Here is a 19,948-nt window from a genome sequence, read left to right on the forward strand (position 1 = left end):
GAGAAGCACTGCATTACCGTAACACTGCATGAAGTCATGAGGTCAGCCATGGCAAGTCCGACATGATAGAGTGAAACAAAGTTCTCCTCCCATTCCGTGAGGAAGATTTTGGCTTCTTAAGAAATAAATTAATAAATAGCTCACTAACATGCTAGCTTGTTAGCTCGATAGCTTGCTACAGTTGTCCCTCGCGCTATCGCGGTCTTCAATCCATCTATTTTCTATACCGCTTATCCTAATATATATATGCTGGAGCCTATCCCAGCTGACTTCGGGCAACAGGCGGGGTGCACCCGGGACTGGTTGCGAGCCAATCGCAGGGCACATATAGACAAACAATCATTCACGCTCACATTCATACCTATGGACAATATGGAGTCTCCAATTAACCTAACATGCATGTTTTTTGGAATGTGGGAGGAAACCGGAGTACTCGGAGAAAACAGAAAACTCCACACAGAGATGCCCAACAGACATTTGAACCCAGGTCTTCCCGATCACGTGACTGTGTGGCCAACATGCTAACCACATGGCCACACTTGGCCATGTTCACCAGGAAAGTAAACTAATGTCTTGGACTAACTATCGGTAACAATCACAGCCTCCTATAATGACTCACTCATCTGTTTGGCTGAGTGATGCATGAGGCCTCTTCCGCTTATTACAGAAGTCACAATCCAATTAGCCTCCGCTATAAGTGACTTTATCATCTGTCAGCTCATCCCCGTGGTCCCATTGTCTGACAAACTAGTATATCACACGTGTCATCACCCTCACCCAGTTTGGATGCTGGGTTTTTTTTGGACTTAAAGTTCAAATCAAATCACATTGCTGTTGCCTAACACTCATACCCACTCAAAATAGCATAGCATCACTCCTAATTCATTGTTATTTAAACTAGATTAGCATTTCCTCAAAGCCAGACAATAATACCAAGTAATAGGATTCCTGATATTTTTGACATTGACATCTTTAACATTTCTTCCTCTTAGCTAAGTGGCTAGTTTTATATGAACTGATACATGTGAACACGTTCCTCTGTTTTTGTTTCTTTTTTCACTTTTTTTTTTTTTTTTTACAGTGGAACCTCTGTTAGCGTCCGCACCGGTTAGCATGTCTTTTGGTTGACGTCGAAAATTTACGCCACAATTTTGCAGTTTGCGTGCGTCTTGTTGTGTTGTTAATATATTGCGTGAGTCCATCTGTACGGCCCCTCGTTTATCGCGGTTAATCGGTTCCAGACCCGACTGCGAGAAATGAAGTTCCTTGATATGGGATTCAATTAGGCCTGTCATGATAATCATTAAATCAATCAATCGCACGATAAATAAAAACAAGCTTGACAATTTTGCCTGCCTCAATAAATTGACACGTTTTTTTGTTATGATTTGTATTGAAGTGTTATTTTTGATCCTTTTTATTTTTATGGGGTTTTTTTCCTCACAGACTGGAGCGAGTCACAATATGCCGTTTTATGACGTGGACATTAAATCTGTTTTTCTCTCTAAATTTAGTGGGTGCGGCTTAAACACCAGTGCGTCTTGTACTGAAATTACAGTAACAAATAATTGCCTAAAATACACTTTTATATGTTTTACTTTTAAACACATCTAAAATAATAAATAAAAAGAGATGCCTAAAGACAGGTGAAAATATTTATTAGGGTTATTATTCCTCTGCAGAGTCCAAAGTCCTGCTCACGGCTGGCGCTGAAGTGTAATGAGGCTGGCCTGCAGAACCGGAAAAAAAAGAAAAAGCAGCCATATAAACTGCCTCGTTGACAAGACAAATCTTCTCATTTAGCGCCGCGCTCACCCGAGGGGCTTATGTTAATTTCAGCGGTCACCATGGCGGGATGACCAAAAATAGATGCCGGAGTCAGAACTGCAGAGTGGTCCACCATGGCCTGGTTACAGAAAATGCAGCTACGGCAGAAATTAGCGCTGTTTGTTGTCATCTTCCTGCAGAGGAAGAAAGCGACTAAACTAGTGACGTCATCATCAGCTTGCATCATTTGTAACGTCACCTTCTGCCTGATGCATGCTCCAACCAACACCCCCCTCCCACACACACACATTTGTCCAGTCATGTCTGCCACCGACATTTCCAAAGTTCAGCAGCTTCCTACATAAAAGCCACAGACGCTTCCTAAAATAACATCACTGTCTGAATAGGTTGTATCAAACAATTGCGTTTGATGCAAGCTGCACATCGGGAGGTAAAGTTACTCTAAATTGCATGTGTGCATTTTTTTACTACAGCATGCGATGGTGGCCACCCACCGCTTCTGTATAAACTGCTGAGTCTACTTTGAAGGGAAATTGGATGGGAATGACAAACATTAGCATCTACTGCAGGGGTCAATAACGTTTTTTCTTGCGAGAGCTACTTTTAGAAAATGAAAATGGCCACGAGCTACTCATTTTTGTAAAAATGATTTTCATACCTTATTTCAACCCAAACAGATCAAATATGCTTGTTTTACCAAAACAGTCACAAAATGCTGGTATCCACAACTCACATTTTATGTTTCAGAATACTTTTCTTTCCAGTGTTCTCACATAGCTGCACACAACTGAAAACCTGAATGAAAAGCAGACTTGCGGGCACCTTATGTGGTCGTGGGGGGCTACCTGGTGCCCGTGGGCACCACGTTGGTGACCCCTGATCTAATGTCATCAGCGTGCATGCACAAACTCTGTCCACAGCTTGCCACCGTAGCTTGGTGAAATCAAAGACGGGTTGACCATCTAAGAAAATTGATGTCCAAAATGCAGCCTGGGGGCCATTTTTGGACAGCTGCTTATTTTTCATCTATTGTGAAAATAAAATAAATTCATGATTAATGAGAAATGTTATTAAATTGAATTTGCTTGCCTATAACACAAACCTAAGAAGTGGATGTCTTCTTCAGATAACATATATTGACCTACAGTGGATTGGTTTTAGCATCTCCTTTAATGTACAACATGTATCAAACGTGCGCCGCTTCCGGAAATCAGACTGAGCTGTGAGCTAGTTTGTCATGGCTGGTGCTATGAACTATAAATGTAATTTTTGAGAATTTACTCTTTGCTTTCAAAAATTGAACAACATAATTACAACCAAATTGTATGATATTTAAGCAAAGTTGATGAATTATGTCAGGGACCCTTTAAACAGTAAAGTACAATCACTAAAGTCGTTGTCTTCAGCGTCAGAATTGAACAGTGTCATAAGTCCTTCGTCACACACTTTGTCAGTCACTCTGTCTCTTTTGTTGTCACTCTCTGTGTCACTTTCATCTATAGGCAAATTAGCCTTGCTGTGCTCTTCGTCACGCAGTTCTTTTGAAACCTGTTGGCGATAGTGGATTTTTTGACATACTATAAACCTTACAATCCTACCTCCGCTTGATGTTCCCAGCATCACTCATTAGCTTCAATGATGAGACGTGAGACACTTTTTTTTCATCGGAGCTGTCCAAGCAGTTCAAACAGAAGCTGTAAATTTTTTACACTTGATCAAACTTACTTATTAATATTTGTCAGATCAACACACGATCGCTGCATAAGACGTCAACACTTGATTAGCGTCCACTTCATGCATGCAATTCAGTACTCACTGGTTCTGCACTCTGTTTTTTTAGCCGTAAATTAGCCACCACTGTTTAAGCCACAGGGTTCAAAGCATGAGAAAACGTAGCGGCTTATACACCAGAAATTACAGTACAGTAACACACAAGAGCATGAGTCTTATTTATGTCTTAAATGGCGTATTTACTCTTAGATATTGAGTATTACAACAGTTAACTTTACTATAAGGGTGTTATTTCATGTCTAGAGGGCTCTAATAATGTTTAAAAAACATTTAGAAGGTCATAAACAGCCTTTCTATGCTTTAACTATGAAAATATTCTATTTATAATATAATATGGCATCCTACTTTGCGGAAATCTACTTTCATGGTCAGGTCTGGAACCAATTCACCGCAATAAATGAGGGATTACTGTACTGTATGTTCTGTAGCATGTCTTCCAAAGCCTTTTGACCACAACCCAGGGGGGGCGCCACAAATACTGTAGATCGAAACAGGAAGTTGAGCACATGATTTCAGCGTGCCTCAACATTTGTGCAGTGTCGTCTTCATCAAATGTATGTGACCAGAGATGTGCAGCAGGAGTCCAAGTGGAGGATGCGGTCGTCGTGGATACGGACAGTGGAGTGTTAGCATCACTGTAGGATTTATGGAGCAGATTGAGCAGACCCGCTGTGGAAAATTCCTGTCGCACACATACACAGCCAGCTTGAGCTCACACGGCAATGAGGATAAATCAACAAAGAAAACACACAGGAAGAGCTTCTGCATGTTCAGTTATAAACGGCGAGTGACTCCTTACAGAAGCTTGACAGTGTGCGGTTCGCTCAAATGCCGCATTTTTACTAGCATCTCCTTGTTTGCTAACACGTTTTGTGGTTTGCCAACAAACAATATGTGCGCCATCGCTCTGGCTTGTTGAGTCACTTTGTTTCTGTTTACTGGGCACAGTGAGACCTCATTAGTGGATCTTTGGCTCGTTTGCAGCTCGTGTGTTTTCACCAGAATGTGAACACCTGCATGCAGCAGTCTAATCTCACCCCTCAGTGATGCAATGCCCCCTCTTTGACCCCCATCTTAAGTTAGGGAGCTAGGGCCGTGACCCAAGCTGGCCTGCCTGTTCGTGGGTGCGTCTGTGGGGGCACAGCTCGGGCCAAGCGCCCCCCCACTCTCCTCTGGGGCTCTTAAACACTGAGAGCTGGGGGCCGGGAACACCATAGATGTCCATGCATCCTGCCGGTGATGGCTCTACCATAAACGGTGGTGAAGTGGGAATAGGTTCCAGATGCTGTTGGGGGAACGAGCACACGCACACACACACGCACACAGAGGAACTGTAAGACCTTAAAGGAAAAGGAGCCTCACTCTCTGAATGATTGTTGTCCCCTGGGAAGAGAGGCTCTTAGTCTGTAAAGAGATGCAAGTTCAAAGGTGAAAGACCACATGATTTAATGGTCATCACTCATATCCAGACGGCATTTTGCTTGCTTGTGTGTGTGTGTGTGTGTGTGTGTGTGTGTGTGTGTGTGTAGAGGGAATGTAGGGCAGTTAAAAAGGGAAGGTGTATCCTTTACCATCAGCAGCAGCGCGCCCGTCCTCCTCCACATGCCTGATGGGAGAGGCTGATAGTCCCAGGCAGCTGCCAAGATGCCACTTGAGCTCGTCAAGCAGCTGATAATCACCTCTTCATAGGGGATTCCGCTTTATTTTTTCATATCAGTCACTGAAGGAATCCCTAAATTGTGCAAGTTTAAGCTCTTTCTAATGGTCTTGGTGGACAGCGAGTCACACACTCAAATTATCTGGCACGCATCATTATTTATACTGTCTATAAAGCTGCATGTCATTCTATATGCTCACTATGTATAGACACCGCTTTCATTCTTTCTCCTTTTTTAATCTGCTGGGGTCAACTTGCCAATTAAAACGAACAGTGGACCCCTTAAGGTCAAACACAACATGTCACGATATATTTTCCCCATAGGAAATAATGGAAATAGAAATAATCTGGTCCAGGGTCATACTCCAGCCATCATAAATCACAAGTTACTTGTGACTTTGTCCATAGTCATATGAAGTCATAAGAGGTGAGTGATAATGAAGGATTTTTTGAAACTACAGTAGTTTGCTGACATGGTTTTCCTCCATTTGTGCTTATTTTTATTTTATTTAGATTTTTGTGCATTTCAGATGTTTTAGACTCTGACCTAACAGAGCTGATTGCGGTGATCCCTTTCTTCCCATGGCTGCCAATCTAAAACGAAATAATAAATGTGTGTATATTGTTAGTCGCTGTGGTATAATCCAACTTAATACTGCCATGCTTACTTTGCACTGAACAGGAAGCCATTCTGCACGTTTTAATGCTGCGTAACTAGTTTTACTTGCTGTGGTCGTTTCACACCGTTTAGCGATAATACTGTAATGACGTTAACAATCTTAACATGTCGTCACGACCCATTTTTCATGGAAATGATGCCTTGGGTTGGTTGACATAAAAGGGTCGTCTACATGAGCGGGCCCGACTTGAGTGGGGTCCATTGTAGTCTTAACTTTAATAATGCATAATGCATTATTAAACGTCTCAAATGAGCCTCACCTCTCTTTTTTTGTTGTTTACATTGTTAATTGTAGCGTGTAAGTATAATAAGAAGTTAACCAATGTTGTTTTTGAAAGATAAAAACAATAAAATAGCATTTGTTAACTTTGATAACCAGTGATGACATTGGAGTCTTACTGCTTTGAATGGGAGTTTGTTTACTTCACATAACTTACGGCCTATGTTTTTTTTCCTGTCTTTTGGAATAAGTGTCTCAAAAAGACAAAGAAAAAGCAAAACACCCTTTGATGCCCAATGAACTGAAGACTTGTGAGGCACGCTGATGGCTTGGCACAATGTCCATCATGCCTGTGACTGGAAGGACAAAGTTTTGTGTGATAGTTATAGTTTTGAGTTATAGTTTTCCCAAAATGTTTACATTTTGAATTGCACAAGCTTCAACTTGACGGTCCTTATAATGTGTTTGTTTGTTGTGCTTGCTATTTTGTTCCAAAGTACACTATTAAGTCTTGAGACACAGCTCTTAGTCAAGTAATAAGTGGATCAGAAGTTGGACAAGAGTCTTCATTTTTGCAAGACATTTTGAACAACTGTATTGACTTTGGGGAAGGCCCTTTTTGGTTCCCAGTGCACAAAGCAAGGTCCTTAAAGGCATGCTTGGAGGAGTTTGCTGTGGAAGAACCCATCGGGACACTCCAAACTCTTGTAGAAAATCTTCACAGAAGTAGTGGAAGTTGTTATGTCAGCTCCCAACTCCACATTTTCCTCACTTCCTGGATGTGGAATGGGTCGCTTTTGTTCGTATGTTTGTGATAATCCCGGCGTTGACTTCCATTTTAGCACTGAACTCATCAAGTGTTGTCCTCTCATGTCCAGCTTGAGTGACTGTGGGCTCGCCACAATAGGAGAGTAAAACAAACCGTTTTACACGGCCGTCGCACGCTTCCTTTTGTGTCTTTTGAAGAAGCCTTTGAACTGTGTATAACCCAGACACCACAGTGTGGACCACAGCTAGTGATTCTGTCCAGACCGCAGTGTGTGTCTGTGTGTGTGTGTGTGTGTGATACTGCATGAAATGAAACATAGCAGCAGCAGTAGTAAACCAGACACAAGAGTCACTAATATTCCATTACGTCGTGGCCTTTTCCAGCAGCTGGCTGCAGACAGTCACATCATGCAACTCCCATTAAACTGCAGATTAGCTGCTCTGGAGGAGGGGAGGTTGGTGGCGGTGGGACGGTGATTACAATTGCTTTATGTTTTAGGAATGAAAAGCATCCTTCTTGTTGTTCAAAGTAGCTCACATCAGGCTCCATGTGTGTTTTTGTTTAGTTTGGTTATATTCAGGGGAATCGCAACAACATCTACACTCCATGCTGCGGCATTTGCGCTGTTCACGGTGTTAGCACGTCGAGCAATGGCTCCCAGGAAATGTTTGTTCGGGTGTGCCTTAAGAGGCAAGCATTAGGCAGAAGTAGTTGGAGCTGCTGATTCCCGGCCAGCAAGAGAAAAATATGCGCATCTGTCAACGACACTCCAATGGAACTCTTTTGTGAACATGGGCCAATACGAAACTGGACTATTCGCAAAGCTGTTGCTGAAGTCCGACACCTTTCCAACGTTACTTGGATGTGTTGAAGAGTCAGAAGAGCAAGCTGTAAGTAACAATTTATCAGTGTCCTAACTATGTTTATTTTGTGTAAGTAATCGGACAAAAGGGGTTCGGCAGCTGTCCGGAAGTCCTCGGGAGCACTTGGGAGTGTGAGGAGAAACACTGCAGGAAGAGGTGCAGAGTCTGGAAGATCTAGAAAGCTTTCTGTGCGGGTTATTGTGTGTAGCTGCTCTATAAGAGTCCAGAACTCAATACAAAGGCCCGAAAATGAGTATGATAGGTCCCATTTAAGTAGAAATCTGCTCAACTTAAAACTAGGGCTGTCAAAAATAATGTATTAATGGCGGTAACTAATTTATTTCATTGATTATGTTAAAAAAAAATTGTGTAATTAACACGCCTCTCTGTTATGACAGCAAACGGAAGCACACATAGTCACACAGAGTCTGCCGCTCTTTTACAACTTCATTCTGACCTGAACACATCAACAGCGATTCCAACACCATATAGGGTATGCATCTCCAACTCACACACGTCTCTAGTCCGTTCATCCTGAACGACACTTCCTCATTCTCATTACAAGAACTCGAGATGCATTCCGGGACACTCACAAAAATGGCTTTATAATGTGTGTTTGTGTGTGTGTGTGTGTGTGTGTGTGTGTGGGTAAATAAACAGGAACACAAAGAAAAACATAAAGTGGATATTCTTATCACTCACTTTGTAAATCTTCATTCGATCAGAGCGTCTCGAATTGAAATGAACTGCTTTGCCTCTCTGAGATACCAGAAAATTTTTTAAAAATCTCAAAAAGCATTTCACAGTTAAAAAGGAGAGGAAAAGAAGAAGCGATTAAATATCGCCATCGTCATTTCCGGCAAGTGCACATTGACAGTAATGAATTTGCACATTCAGGAACTCAGGAAGTACACAGTGTACACAGCACTGTAGTGTACTGACAGAAGTCAGTACACTTACTTCCATTTGAGACACAGCAATTGTCCAACATGAGCATTTTATTCCCTTCTTTCTGGAGATAAATGTGTTTTTCATAAGACAGCTTGTATATGAGAAGCTGATATATGTAGCAGAATGGACGTGATTCATCACTTGGACATGAGAGTATAAAATCCATCCTCAAGAAGGAGACCGACTTAATAAAAACAGCCGAGGTGCGAGTGGAGCATCTCACACGGAGGCACAATCTTAGAAACAGATGTAGAGCCCTTTGCGTGTGTGTGTGTGTGTGTGTGTGTTTGTGTGTGTGCACGTGCTTGCAAGTGTGTGTGTGTTAATATATGCCCGTCTCCTAGACAGATGCTTTCCATCATAAAGCCATATGTCACGCATTCAGGCACACTCACGTTCGATCCCCAACCAGTCGGACATCAAACAATCTCCCAGCGAGAATGTTTGTTTGAAACAGAAATAAAAGCTGTCATGACTGCACACGTTTCTCTCATGCCACTATCAGCCAAGCACATTACATCATTGCCACAATTCCATCTTTTCCTGAATGAATGGATTTTCTCAAGCTTGTAGCTTGTTTCATATCTATTATTTGAGTTTATGATGCCTTATTGAAGCTGAAGTACTTTCATTTTTTTATTAGTCTTCAGGCCGATGCGTCTCATCTCCACCAGCCTGGAAGTAGAAAACATGAACATCACATGATTTACCTGCTACAGCAGTTGTTCAAACAAGGTTCTGGAAGTCTTGTTTTCAAAAAACTAAGGATCGCAAGGGCCAGACTTCACCCTTCAGTTATTCTTATTTTGGATAAACAGTAATGGCAATGCAAGGCTCTGTCATAGTTTAAAATTCTTCATTCATCAAGTAGATAATACACCATTTATCGCGGTTAATTGGTACCAGGCCCGACCATGATCAGGGAATTTCGGCAAAGTAGGATTCATTATTTATGAATGAAATATTTTTTTAGTTAGAGGATAGAAAACTTCTTTACGATTTTCTAACTATGGTTTTTAACTTTATTAGAGCCCTCTAAACAGGAAATAACACCCCTATAGTCACCTTTATGTATGTATGTGTGTGGATGTACTTTATTTATCCCACAGCGGGGAAATTTACTTGTTACAGCAGCAAGCAAGCAAGATACGCAAGTAAAGAGAACAGTGTAAAGAAAGCATAGTGACTACAACATGGTTCAGGTGGTGCAGGTGTTGTAGAGCCTGACAGCGGTCAGTATGAAGGACCTGCGGAACCTCTCCTTCTTACACCGTGGGTGTAGCAGTCTGCTGCTGAAGGAGCTGCCCAGGGAAACAACAGTGTCATGTAGCGGGTGAGAGGTGTTGTTCATGATGGACGTCAGCTTAGCCAACATCCTTCTCTCCCCCACTTCCTCCACGGAGTCCAGAGGACCGTCCAGGACAGAGCTCGCTCTCCTGATCAGCCTATTGATCCTGCTCCTGTCCCTGTCCATATTACACTCATATTATGCAATATGCTGTAGAAGACATAGGAAGAGAAAATAAGACATTTAAGACATAAATTACAGTACACTCTTGCTCGTGTGTGTTGCAGTAAATGTCTTCCAGACAAGTGACCTAGTGGACTGTGACGTTCACATTGCAGCCTCCATGTTGGTGTTTACAGAAAACCCACACACACACTGGCCAATAACTACTTTTTGATTCACACCACCCACTGGAACACAAACCGGGGGTTATCAGAACCCTGCAACACAGAGTTGATAATGTTACCACCAACCCACAGGCCAAAGAGAAAGAGCATTAGCACCTGAGGGATGCCCTCAAAACGTGTGGTGCGTCCCACCTAGGCTTTGAGCATTAACTGATGAAGCCTGCGTGCGTGCAAGGCGAAACGTCTTCAAAGACAACCTGAACATCCCAGTGGCGATTGATTGAATGCCATGTTCCTATGTTACTGAAAGCACATTTAACCTAAATTGCAGCAACAAAGCAAGATTTTAGACAACGCACTTCCATATGCAATTGTGGTGAAAAAGACCATGATATGGGGTGTTTAAAGCACCCCGTTTAAAATGTGCCACAGTCACAACAAACAAGCAGAGTGCACAGATTGGGCGATGCATGTTCTTGACAAAGCCACATGTGTACACGCACACATTGAGTCAGCCTCTCTGCTGTCCCAACACCTCAGTTGGTAAATCGGTGCGACCATCTGTGTTCCTCATGAACTGCTTCACCCTTCACACTCCATCCCCATGCCTGTGCTCTTTTACAACATGCCGAACTCACACACACAGGACTTCATTGCCATCATCATTCACGGTTGTTGTTAATGAAGAAGAGGAAGTCGTGTGTGCAAGCAGCCGTCGGTTCTGTTTAGAGCAGTAGTTGCTTAGAAATAAAAAGACAAATTGCTTAGCGCTGCCGTCATCACTCCGGGAGATAAACATGATGGCCGTTAATAGAAAGTCTGTACTTGTTCTCTTCTTGCGCCTTATCTGTCATTCATCACCTGTGAATGAATGGACCTCATCCTCCTTTCTCGATTTGTTGTCGTTGTTAATGTTTTCTTCATCTTTCGTCATCCTTTGTTCATCTTTTTGGCATCTTTGTTCGTGGTATCTTCATCTTTGTGCGTCCTTTCTTAATCTTTTTCTTGTCTTTGTTAATGTTTTTTTCATCTTTGTTTTTTGCTCTTTGTTTACCATCTTTGTTATCTTCTTGTTGTCTTGTTGAACCTTTTGTTTGTATTAAGAATACATTTTATTTATAAAGCACTTACCTCTCAAGAAACAGTATAGGTCAAAATTAACAACAAAAGGACAATGGATAAAAACTAACATTTACTGTACTTTTATTCATCCTTTGTTCATCTTTGTCCATCTTTCCTTAGTCAAGTTGTTTCATCTTTGTTCATCTTTTAGCATTTTTGGAGTGAGCCCTTTTGTCAGTCATAAAGTCTCTGTCTCGGTGGGTGGAGGCGGGGCCGCTACCATACACACAGAGTGCAGAAGAGTGTAACATAGTAGAAATTAAATGAGTAGATTGCAATATGTTGTCATATATTTTTTAGTATTTTTTTTCATTGTTCTTTTCTTAAAAGTAAAGTTAAAAGCTCGCCTTGTCTCGTTCTTGTAGACCCAATTTCGTGTATCTTGTCTTGTGACAGTCTTTTGTCTTCTATTTTTATTTGCAAATGTTTGTATTTTACACTTTTGATTTTTATTATCTTTGTCCACCAGTGGACTTGTTTTCTTCATATTTAAACATCTTTGTTCATTTTTAGTGATCTTCGTTCATCTTTGATTTCTTTTCTATGGAGGTTTTTGTGACAATAATTAAAGATTATATTCACACAGTTTCCTTTATAGATTTTTTTTTTAAATACTTTTGGTTTTCTTTGGTAGTTCATCTCTTACTTTCTTGTTTTTTCTGTGATGTTCTGGTCAGTTGGGTTCTGTATCACAAGCACATTATGGTTTCATTGAGTTCAAACTGCCCTCCATTCACTCCCTTTCATATTTTCCCTTTGTGTCTTTATGCGCTGAAGGAGCCTCTTAATATTTCACCACATCTTCAAGTGTGTTTTATTCAAAGTAAATCTCATCTGGCACTGCTTTTGTCTTTCTTCTTTCCATCTTCGCCTCATCCTCGTCCTCCAGCCTCCATCCTTTTCTTTTTTGTTTCCATTCGCTCTCTCGCTGCCTTGATTGGAAAGTTCTGCATGCTTGGCACGGTCACGTACTGTAGATGATGGTACCAGGGAATAATGGGTGGAAAACTTTCACCTCTGACATATACCACATCCTCCTCTTTCACGCACACACACACACACACACACACACACACACACACACACACACACACACACACACACACACGCAGAAGCATTTTATTCCTGCCTAGATGATTTATCGACTTGTGTAAGGAAGCTCTTAACACGCTTTACACCTTTACAAAGTGTGTCTGCGGCCTAGTTGACATGTTTTCTTTAGCGCCAAGATTCCTCGTTTTGTGACGACCGCCGCTGTCGGTCAAACATTATTTTCAATCAATTTTTACTGTCGTACAAACGGAAAAGAAAGCAGTGAATAATCATGTTTTAAAAGCAGCTTGTAGGGTGGCTGACAAGGGCAAACGCGTAACAACGCAGAGATGATCCAAAACCAAAAACACTTAGTTTTTTGTTTTTTTGCAAAAGACCAGGCTTTGTAATTGTAATATATTTGGGTTCTTCTTTTATGAACTCTTATAGGGACCCGGACACCAAGGTGGATGTTCCTCCGGGTTTAATCTTAGCGCAGTGGTACTCAAATATTTTTTGTCATGACTCCTCAGAATTATTATTTTTTTTTTCCAGCCTGAATTTTACTCAGTATCAAATCGGAAAAGAAATCAGTAGTATCGCACATCACTAATGATGAGGGCGTGAGCAGGAAGCGCGAAACGGCTGCTTCAAAGCACACCAAATGTTTCTAGCCGCATCACTGTATAAAGCCGCAGGGTTCAAAGCGTGAGAAACAAGTAGCTGCTTATACACCGGAAATTACGGTAGTTGCCCCCAAAGGGGGAGGGGGGGAGGCGCCCTGCTATTTGAAAATCACTGTCCTAACATTGATTCATTGCAAACAAAGCACTCATTATACATAACACAAATAAATAGCAGCAAATGTGAACAGCCCATGTCCACCGACTACTGGGAGGCAATTTAACAGGATCGCGATCGTGTTGTTTCCAACAATAGTGTTTATATGCGACACACCCACGGAATAAAAGCGCAGCAAAAATGATGAAGGGCACATAGAAATATGTGTTCGTGCACACTGGTTTGGTGTAACGATAGGTTGATGTTAGAAGTGTTGTTTTCATCTGCAACCGTCGTTATGTCTGACGCAGATAAACATTCACCCCTGTTTGATTGCCTTGCACACTCACACCTTTGGAGCTAATCTTTTGAACGACATAAAGCCTGGGCTTTAGGATCGTCCCTTTCAGGTTTGTGTGTGACTGTGTGAAATGTTAATTTGTTTCAAGTTTTGTTTTCTGAAGTGTAAGTTTGTTTTCTGATACGTTAAAGTGTTTTCACAGTTAACGTGTTTTGCACTTCCCGGCCACCATATTTATTTGATTGCAGCATTTTTAATTTGCAGGATTTTCCCATTGCATGTGCTTTGTGGTGTTTGTATGTTTTGGTTTTGGATCATTCCGTGTTTGCAGTATTTGCACGTTGATGATGCACGTTGTCCCCTGTTGCCCAGCGTATGTTTGTGCCCCGCTGCAACCACATTGATAACAATTAACATATTGTTAATTATCAAAAATGAGTGTTATTACCGTTTGTAATGGCTGTTCCTAATGCTCCGTATCCTGAACTATTCTTGCAATCATTCCATGTTTTGGAAGCATCTGATGTCATCTGATCAAATATGACCATACAGGCACAAAGTGGTGTTATTTCTCATATTGGTCATATTTCAACCACTTAGCATGCTTTCATGTTGGTGGGGGCGGGGGTGGAGGGGCGGGGGATGTATAATGACGAGAGGAGAAACAAGCAGCATCAAAGATTAAAGCTACGAGCAGTTCAGCGACGCCAAGGTTGTAAACATGCAAGAGGCAGATGGCGTCCTCCGCCAAGACTTCTAGCGCATGCATATGTTGCCTGGAAGCTCCCTTATGAATTTTAATTTGCCTTTGCTTATTAAGCCAGTTACCATATGACACATAGGAGAGGAGAGGTGCATTCTGGGTCGCCGTGTTCACATTTTAATTGAATCTGCTTTTTTATTCGGTGTGCTTTGCTGTTCCACCCATAACATGCAATTGACTATGTTTCAGTGGTGGATAGCGTCAGAAATAACCAGTATGGTCAATTTAAGCATAGCGAGACTACATCTAAATTGTTTATGCAGCGATATGATGATATCAAGGGTTTCCGAATAAGTTTATTTTTGTGTCTTAGAGCAGAGTTCTGAACACAAAAATCCCCGATATTTCATGTCAAATTTTATTAGCAGATACACAAATTAATTTGGCTTACAAATGAAAAGTAATGATAGCCATGATGAAAGTGTTTTTATAAAATAAAAAAGTTACTGCAAAACAAAAAACAATTGAATATATTTTTATGTGTGCTGTACTTGTATATGTATAATATATTTTTTTGGAATATAATAATAAACTGGAATATTATTGGAAATAAATAAATACATCTAAATTGGAATATATAATAAACTAATTTTAAAATGTATTTCTCAGAATAATGTTTAAAATGTGGTTTGTATTATTGTATTTTAAAATCTAAAAATGAATAAAATGTATTTTTGATTAATTTTTACATTTGTCATGAAATGAAAAAAAGTATTTTAAATATTAAAAAAATTAAATGAAAAGTATTGGTATTGTCACATTTAAAGATTTTAGAATTTATTAAATTGGTTTTGAAATTATTTGAGAATATAATTGTAATGAAATTTAATTTTTTTGGGGGGGGGCATTATTGTGCTGTTTGAAATTGTTACATGTATTTTTTTTTTCCACATGTCTATTAAAACCGAGTAATCCTATATTTTAAACTAACTATTAAGTGTTTTTTAAATCCATTTTTAAATGTCTGTAAACATTCTGTATTGTGCATGTCTTTGACAGACCACTATCAGCCAATCAATGAACAGAATGTTTGTTTTTTGAAGGGATTGTAGACGTTTCATCGTAAACAACACAAACATATACTAAACAGTGATACTAGCATTATGTCTGTTTTTCCATGCACATGCTGTGGTAAGCAGGAGCGTCACCACGGCAACAACAATTTAATGAAACTAATCTGAGCTTTTGGTGGCTCACGGTTGTGCACAATGATACCTGCTGGAGTAGACATCATAACATCATTGTGCAGGACACCTGACATAATGAGACTGACCTTCGCGTTTTTATTTGTTGAATGAACTAATTGCGCACATGTTTGTGTCTCCACAGGTTCATCCTGGTGTTTGGATGTTTGGTTCTGTCTGTGTTTTCCACCATCCCTGCTCACCAGGAAATCTCTTCACACTGTCTGCTCATCCTGGTCGGACACATGCACACACACACACGCACACACCTGCAATTATCTGCAATAAAGGCATGTGTTTTTGACTGAAACTGTGATTAAAAACAGTGAGAGTGACGTCTCATCATTCACAAGCCGTCATTGGCTAGCACTTAAACCAGCACTACAGTATTGTTGTGTGACCTCACACAAACTTAGCTGTCTAGTAAGTAGAATAGCATCACTGGTGTTGTCATGGTGACTCTGCAGTATGTAATAGTGGCGGACCAGCCAGGACACATCTTACTGGTAGACAGTGTCATAACATAATGTTTTGTTTAGTGTGTGTGTGTGTGTGTGTGTGTTGTGCAGGAGTTTGTGATGATTGTGGTGTTTGGTCTGGAGTACATCATCAGAATATGGAGCGCCGGTTGCTGCTGCCGTTACCGAGGCTGGCAGGGACGCCTCCGCTTCGCCAGGAAACCTTTTTGTGTCATAGGTAAATCTATGTGTAGGTGTGTGTACCTTCATGTGTGACTGTGTGTATGACCAGGTGTGCTACTTGATATACCTGTGTTTTGTCCTGCAGGTGCTTATGTGTGTGTAATGTGTGCACATTTATGCGTTTTTTTTTTCATGCCGTTATCTATACAGATAACTTCCGATACCGATCTAAACTGTAGTTTGTGTGCGTACCTGGAGGTAAGGACTCAAACTTATTCAAACTTACCCTTATTTTCACGACCATTAAGCGTACGTATTAAAAGGCGCAGTCTCAGCTACAGGTGCTATTTTTGTATTAACACATACACAGGGCGCACCGTGCTATTGGCCGCAGGTATGCACGGTAGCATATACCGACTTATCAAGCCCACTTGAAATCAGGATGGTCATCACTCAACACAACAGTCTAAGTCATGGTACACAGCAACGCAAAAACAGACAAGACATTACCTCTATTTTTGCAGAACAATAACTAACAACTATGTATCTCAAACATGTAACTTTAAGAGCATTTGCACCAAAACACTACCGCAAAGCACGCTGGGGAACAGGAAGTGCTCCCCAGCGACGCGACAATACGCTAGCATGCTTGCTATTGTATGTTTTTAAAAAGCCAGCGAGAGCAAAACTAAGTTGGGTTGTACTTTATTGAAGTATTTAACAATGTACTCACGTTATTTTTGATAAATCCTCATCCACAAATCCATCAAAGTCCTCATCTTTTATATCCCAAATGAAGAGCGGGGCAAGTTCTCCATCAAACACGCCAGGTTCCCTGTCGTCGTTGTCAGTCAGTGTCGTTGCCGTGCGGCGCCTCAGAAATGATGCTGGCTTTTGTGAAAGCTCGAACTGTGCATCAGACACGTTAGCCCAAGCATCCACAATCCATTAGTGAAGCTGTGTTCGCTGGCTGTCATCCATCGCTCCCACGCCGCTCGCAACGTAACTTTAAACGCCATGTTTACATCCATTCACAAATTATAGCCAAACAACAGGGCGATGCCTTCCATTGTTAGTGAAGCTGTGTTCGCTAGCTGTCATCTATCGCTCCCACGGCGCTCGCAATGTAACTTTAAACGGCATGTTTACACCGATGTCCAGCGGTTGGAGTTCCCTCGTCAAGCCTCCTGGAATTATGTTAAGCTCCAAGTTCATTTGCTTAATTTGTGGTGACGTGTGTGAAGAAAACATCCGGTCTCTTTCCGTACACGTCACTCAGCCATTTTGTAATCGTCCTTCCAGCCCCTTTGGTCCGGCTGGAAACTTTTCTTTAGGCAGCGTCAGCGTCTACCACAGGTAGAAGTTTCTGTCCATTACCATAGCAACCAAGCACAACAGTAAAAGCCGACTTCTCGTGTCCAGTTCTGTGTATCGCTACCGTGCTGGTCTTCTCTACGGTGTGGTTCACCAGGATGTGGAAAGTGAGCGGCACGTCGTCCATGTTGGTGATGTAGTTGGGTATTAGTTGGATGGATAGATGGCGCCATTTCATAAAATATACTTATATAACTACTGGGGCGTGCCTTTAGCGTCATCAGTCACGTCCACCTTTCCTTTCCTCTATACAAGCAGCGTGTCGGCAGGCTCCCAGTCAGTCGAGCGGAGCGCTCATGGAAGTCACGCAGCAACACTTACACATTTTGGAACTTGGTACACACATACAGCGCTCCGCATTATAAGGCGCCCCGCCCATTTTGGACAAAATTTAAGACTTTTAAGTGCGCCTTATGGTCGTGAAAATACGTTACTCAAACTACCTGTAGATTTGTCCTAACCAGATATCATGACATCACTACTACAAGTATTAACAAAACATTTAAAAAAAAATAGTGGCGGCTTTGAAGTACAAACTGTGGCTCGGAGGGCCGGTGTTTTTGGAAGTGGTGGATGACGCCACAGTCTAGCAGGGAGTAGTTCTTTGCAGCTAGCTTTAGGGCAGCTTCTCTGACAGGTGTGGCCGCCTTTTTTGCCTTTCGAGGCACCAGACTGGCAATGCTGACGTTTCGGGTGACCGATGGGGTATGGTGTGTTGTTTTTTTCCTCTCGTCACAAAGTATTTGTGGAGTGTGTAGTTGGCGTTTGGTGTCTGACGAAGTGAGGAGGTCCCACACGATCAACGCGCACATCACAAGTAGGAGAAAAGGAGCGCTTGATTTGCCCACACTGACCCACCTACGGCACTGTTCGCCTCATTGCAGCATATTTTTGTAATTATCTGAGTTATTTTTTAATGTTATTGGTATGACATCATAACTCCTCATATTGGGCCGATATTTATTGTACACCTGTAGTTTATGCACTTGCATGCATGGGTGCACGTACCAGTGCAGACAGTGTACGTGTGTACCCAAATAAGTTTGTGTACCTTTATGAACGTGTGGGTATTTAGCCGGTTAGCTTCTTCTTCTTCTATTGTTTATTGGCGGTGATCAAGCAGCTCACGCATTTAGCTGGTGTGCGGGTTCTCCCTTAGCCAATAAGGACTGTTGTGGCTCAACATTTGGCCGGCTATTGCCTACTGTGGGTTCCTAATATGCTGGTACAGGCAAGTAAACACACAAAGACCAGGTCTTCAACATGAGTATACAACACCCTCTACAGGTAGCAATAGTAAGTACAATAACGGACATATACAACGGAGCACTGATAGATCGCTCTAATACACCACAGCTCAGTACACAGAACACAATGCGCGTCCATACGCTGTTAAAAAAAAATGCAAACCCGCGAAACAGCGACTCCGCAAAAAATGAACCACAATGTGGCGAGGGAACACTGTATACAGTACATGGTATAATAATTACAATTATTTTTTATATAATTTGTGAGATATAATCTTCTGCTGGTCAAACATTGGAGCAAATACTGAAACCGTAAAATGTGATACATTTAAAGGTGACACACAGAGGTAAAGATTAAAAAAAAAAAACAGTTATAAAGATGACAACTTGAGGATGCTCAGTCTGCTTTTGTCACACCCAGACATTATCGTACTCATCGCCTCCGTCGCCGTGGTTTCGGCCGGTAGCCAGGGCAACATTTTTGCCGCTTCTGCCCTGCGCAGTCTTCGCTTCCTGCAGATCGTGCGCATGGTGCGCATGGACCGAAGAGGAGGGACCTGGAAGCTGCTGGGATCTGTGGTCTATGCACACAGTAAGGTACGAGCCATGGAACCTCTAATAGCTAAAAAAAAAATATTCCAACCGCTGCTTCCTTAAACCTAATGTACCTCATTCAGACAGTTGTTGGTCAGTATGTTGATATTATTTTTCTATACCATAATTTTTTTTTTACCATATACAGGAGCTGGTGACAGCCTGGTACATTGGCTTCCTTGTGCTCATCTTTTCCTCCTTCCTGGTTTACCTGGTGGAGAAGGAAGAAAACAAAGATTTTGCCACCTATGCTGACGCTCTGTGGTGGGGCACGGTGAGCGGAGCAAACACACATTTTGAGCCTCTTTTCTGGCGTATCTCTGTGCCCTTTAAAAGAGTATTTTCTCGGGTTTTTAAGGCATTTTTTTGTGATTTTTGCTGTAGCCTAATGTGATGCCGTTTTTACATACCAGGACTGACAATATATTTCCATTTCCGGTGTCTTTGTGACCTTAATGACACCCACACTTTCCAGCCACACTCAGCCGGTTCCCTTTATCGTCATCCCAAGCCCATTATACTGTGATGCTCCATCAAAACTCGAAATGGACCAATCA

The 19,948-nt window shown here is 41.6% G+C and overlaps 1 protein-coding gene across 4 annotated transcripts in view; it reads left to right on the top strand.

Annotated features, from left to right (window-relative positions):
* LOC129193899 (potassium voltage-gated channel subfamily KQT member 5-like) overlaps nt 1-19,948 on the top strand; it is an 83,183-nt gene that overhangs the window by 30,714 nt on the left and 32,521 nt on the right. For all 4 annotated transcript variants that reach the window (XM_054798683.1, XM_054798679.1, XM_054798681.1 and 1 more), the window contains 4 exons: nt 15,681-15,771; nt 16,105-16,231; nt 19,219-19,394; nt 19,540-19,665. In XM_054798683.1, coding sequence (XP_054654658.1) covers nt 15,681-15,771; nt 16,105-16,231; nt 19,219-19,394; nt 19,540-19,665 — 520 coding nt within the window. The remainder of the gene's footprint in view (nt 1-15,680; nt 15,772-16,104; nt 16,232-19,218; nt 19,395-19,539; nt 19,666-19,948) is intronic.

This window comes from Dunckerocampus dactyliophorus, chromosome 14, assembly GCF_027744805.1.
Source record: "Dunckerocampus dactyliophorus isolate RoL2022-P2 chromosome 14, RoL_Ddac_1.1, whole genome shotgun sequence".
NCBI classification, from domain to species: domain Eukaryota; kingdom Metazoa; phylum Chordata; class Actinopteri; order Syngnathiformes; family Syngnathidae; genus Dunckerocampus; species Dunckerocampus dactyliophorus.